At 46.7% G+C, this 4025-nt stretch overlaps 1 protein-coding gene across 3 annotated transcripts in view; it reads right to left on the bottom strand.

Moving 5' to 3' along the window:
* Positions 1 to 3776, bottom strand: part of TENT4A (terminal nucleotidyltransferase 4A) — a 17387-nt gene extending 13611 nt beyond the window's left edge. For 2 of the 3 annotated variants that reach the window (XM_019631639.1, XM_019631640.1), the window contains exons 1-3: positions 3653 to 3776; positions 2333 to 2379; positions 1201 to 1321 (exon numbers count right to left, since the gene is read on the bottom strand). In XM_019631639.1, the coding sequence (XP_019487184.1) occupies positions 1201 to 1321; positions 2333 to 2379; positions 3653 to 3742 (258 nt within the window). In that variant the 5' untranslated portion in view covers positions 3743 to 3776. The other variant, XM_019631641.1, reaches the window with a different exon arrangement.
* Between the last annotated feature and the right edge of the window lie 249 nt (positions 3777 to 4025).

The following is a 4025-nucleotide window of genomic DNA, read 5'->3' as shown; positions in this document are numbered from 1 at the left end:
CAGTGCCACCACCACCTCTGTGCAGCCCCGCTGGCCTGACTCAGCATCTTCCCAGTGACAGAGCGTCAATGACAGCCACCAGCTGCTGCTGCCAAGGTGCCTGAGGGGAGGAGAGGGGCAGACAGGCCCAGACTCCGCAGCCGGCTATGTCCCAGCTCTACCAGTGCCTGGGTGTGGGGAGCAACTCCTGGTCCCCAAATGGTGTTTGCTGGACTTTCTGAACACATGCAAGGTAACTTCAAAGCCATTTAAAATTATATTTTGTACTGATGTTCCTCCAAACAATTCTACTTTGGGTTTCATTAAGACAAGCTCAAAAAAAAAAAAAATTCCCTAAACATCAGAGAGTAAAAGGCTATTTTTGAAATCCTCTCACCAACAGAATTATCACCAAAGACACTGAAAACTGGCCTCAGAAAAGCCTCCCAAGCAACCATTCAGGTCAGCACCCCCTAAACTGTATTCTTCTAGGAATTCTTTTGTTGACTTCACCCTCTAAGGAATAAACAGGATGTTCCCTTCACCAAAACAATCAGGTTCTAATTAAAGATTTAAAACACCTAGAAGTCAGTACAGGAATACGCTTTTCAGCACATAACCTGATCTAAACTGCTTACTTGGGGCCAACTGCCAAGGCCACCTGTGAGAGCCGGCCTCTGGCAGCACAGGCGAGCTAGTAGCCATCACACCACAGGCCACTAACTTCCATTGCGGCACTGTTTCTAACCCTGACAAGAATGCTTCAATATCAGTCTCACCTTCCGACTTCTCCCAAGATAAGAGGTTTTCCATAAATGTGTCTTTTTTGAACAATGGAAGGGACAGGTAGCTTTTTCTTTCTGAAGTGTAACTTTGCAAATGGTATTCTCTTCCTATGTAATAAAAGCCGTGGTTTAATCACTCAGTTACATTTTCCAGGAAGGGCAGTGCCTGGACAGCCTTGTTTCGTCGCAACGCCCTTTCCTTACACACCTGACACACGTACTCTAGGGCCAAGAGCCTCTGGGGGCTCTCACAACCTGTAGTTGCTTCCGACTGTCGTTAAACACATCCTCAGCTCTAACCCTAGCTAGGAAACAACAATTCGGAACGGCAGCACACTTGTGCTGGAAGCAGACAAGTCTTCGCAAACGCAGCCAACACCTGTGGCCCACACAGGGCCCGAGGAGGGCCTGCGGCTGCGGGAAGACCCTCACTTACCGTAGCTTTGTCCAGGACCTTGATGGAGCCCGGCTCAGCCACGTTGTGCTTCCGCAGGGCCTGCTCCAGCAGCTGCAGAGGAGGACGCTCCCATTTTCCAAAGACCACTAAGTCGATGTCACTGGACAAAAGAAAAGTGACCGTTCACCACTGCTCGCCTTGCTACATACGCAGTAACACAAGCGTCTTGGCGGACCAGCGCTACGGCACGCACGCGCCTAGCTCCTTCCAGGCCTGACGTGGCCCATTAAGCAGATTGCTCTCAAGGACAGCAGGCGCAGCTTACCAAGGATCTGTGACAAACATGGAAAATAAAAAGGCTGCCGGCGTCTCCAGCATCACTAGCTATTATACTTAAGGGACTGAAATGAAGTGCCTGCCCCTCTGAGATTGCCGGGTCCTCTCTTCTGCGCTGTCGGCACTGGGTCGAGATCACTCTTGCAGACCCAGGACTCCTGGACACCTTGAACCTGCTCAGTTCCCCACTGGCCTCACCCACACCTGCTCAAAACTTAGGACTTTTCAGAGCCCGGTTCAAACCCTTCAACAACTTTCAAACCTCCAAATCCCGAGGTTACAGCCTCTTTAATCTCCAAATGGTAACAGTGGGTTAACAGAAAAAACTTTTAACGAAACGATGCACATAAAATTGATCTGGATACTAAAAGAATCCTTGATGAGTAAACACTGGAGAACTTTAGAATGCACACGTTTGGCATTTTTCTACCAAATACAAATCCTAACAAGATAGTGTTTAATTAGAATTTTGCTTGAATCTTCACTAAAACATAATCAATTTTTCAAAAACATATCTAAAAATATCAGAGTGTTTTCTACTGCATTTTCCCCCTCGCCCTCTCACTCATCTTCTTTATGTTTCTAGTATCCAGCATTTTTGTACTCCATCAATTCAAGTGCAAGAGCAAAAATACAAAGCAATCAATTATCATAATAGTAAATTAAATCTTATTTCCTGCAATCTCCCCTCTGTGCTCCACAGTCTTTCCCTTTAGCTCACACTTCCTGCCTTCAATTTGAATACAAGGAACCTACTTTTAGCCCTTAACACAGAGACAGACACTGCCCACCCGCCCCCTGCTACATAAACATAACCGCTCACCCTGGCACTCACCTAGTTGGAAGATAGAGACCAGTACTAAAGCTGCCAAATATCTGTACCTGAAAGAAAGAATGATTGTCTTAGAATAGGTGACAAGTCATGCGGTCATCCTTCCATCACTTCTCACTTTTCACTCCCACTCCTAGGTAAAATTAAAACTGCCCTGCAATTGGGGGGATACCAAAAACAATCCAACAAAATCTTTACATTCAAGACCTGCCCCAAGATTAAGAAATACAGGTTGCTAGTTATAGAACAGTTACGGGGATGTAAAGTACAGCACAGGGAATACAGTCAATAATATGGTAATAACTATGTATAGTGCCAGGTGCATACTAGACTTATTGGGGGAATCACTCTGTAAGTTATATAAATGCCTAACCACTATGTTGAAACTAATATAATATTGTATGTCAACTGTAATTAAAAAGAATTTTTAAATCTGTATGTATATAAAAAGACCTGCTTCAAGAAGGAATTTTTAAAAACTCAGTACTAAGAGATGGAAGAATTATTAGCTTCGCCCACACTTGCTCAAAACCAAGGACTTTCCGGTGCCCAGTTCAAACCCTCCACAACTTCCAAACCCATAGCTGTGGCCCAGAAGGGGGGTGGGGGGTGGGGGAAGGTGTCCCAGGCACCAAGGTTCAGAACCGAGGATCTGTAGGTCACTTCACGAGAGGAGGGGAGTCAGCTCGCTGCCTGGCCCACGGGGAGAACACCTGCTCTTCAGCAGCCCAGCTCATCGCCACCCCTGGTGCGTCAGCAGTCACGGCCATTGGTCACTGGTAGGGGAGGCTGACCAGTCAGGACAGGAGCCTGCGGGTGATCTGTCATAACTTGGTCAGAGGACACAGCTGTGCTGCCTGTCCCATGCACTGGAAATGCCCTTGACCCTCACCTCAAAGGGACACTAATTCAACCATTGTAAAAGTGGTATGTGAGGAAATAGTTTCAAATTTCACTGAAAATGAACTTATGCTATGATGAGTGGTGGGGGAAAGGTCAAGTTTCAAAGCTTAAGGTGAATTTAAAACAAGAAAAATAATCACAGCATTCCCAAAAATCTTCCCTTAGGCCAGTGGTCCTCACACCTGAGTGCCTCAGGGCCACCTAGAGGGCGGCGTGTCAAACACACGTCCTGGCCCCTCCGCCAGGGGGCATCTGACTCAGGAGGTGCACTGCTAACCAGCTCCAGAACTAGGGCTACCCCTGGAGAGCCCTGCCTTGGGCCAGTGAGGGGACACAGGTGTGCACAGACCCGACAGATGGTGAGTCTCAAGTGCTCACATTTTCTTGCATGTGACACAGAAAGACAAAGACTATACCCACATCAGCCGCTGGCCAGAGGTCTTTGACCACAGTCTCGATCCGTTTCACCACCTCTCTTCTCATGGCTGCTTCTTCAGGACAAGGGGACATGAAGTTATAAAAATCAATTATTTCCTCATGAAGTCTAGAGGACAAAAGAGAAAACATACTAGGGTTACAATATAGCTTAACCAAACTTTGTGCTGTTATTGGATCAACATGACATGACCATATATTTCTGGCCACTGACAATTGCTCTCTTCTTCTGATAACAGTACGTAATGAAATGAAAACTCCGGTGGGCCAATGACCCAGTGGTGTTTAGCATCGCAGATAACACGGGTGAATTCTGTCAATACCACATACTACAACTTTCGACTGGCATTTTAAGGCT

Source organism: Hipposideros armiger, unplaced genomic scaffold, assembly GCF_001890085.2.
Source record: "Hipposideros armiger isolate ML-2016 unplaced genomic scaffold, ASM189008v1 scaffold_1026, whole genome shotgun sequence".
In the NCBI taxonomy this organism is placed as follows: domain Eukaryota; kingdom Metazoa; phylum Chordata; class Mammalia; order Chiroptera; family Hipposideridae; genus Hipposideros; species Hipposideros armiger.
Note: the sequence above shows the minus strand (reverse complement) of the source record. Positions and strands in the feature narration are given on the sequence as shown.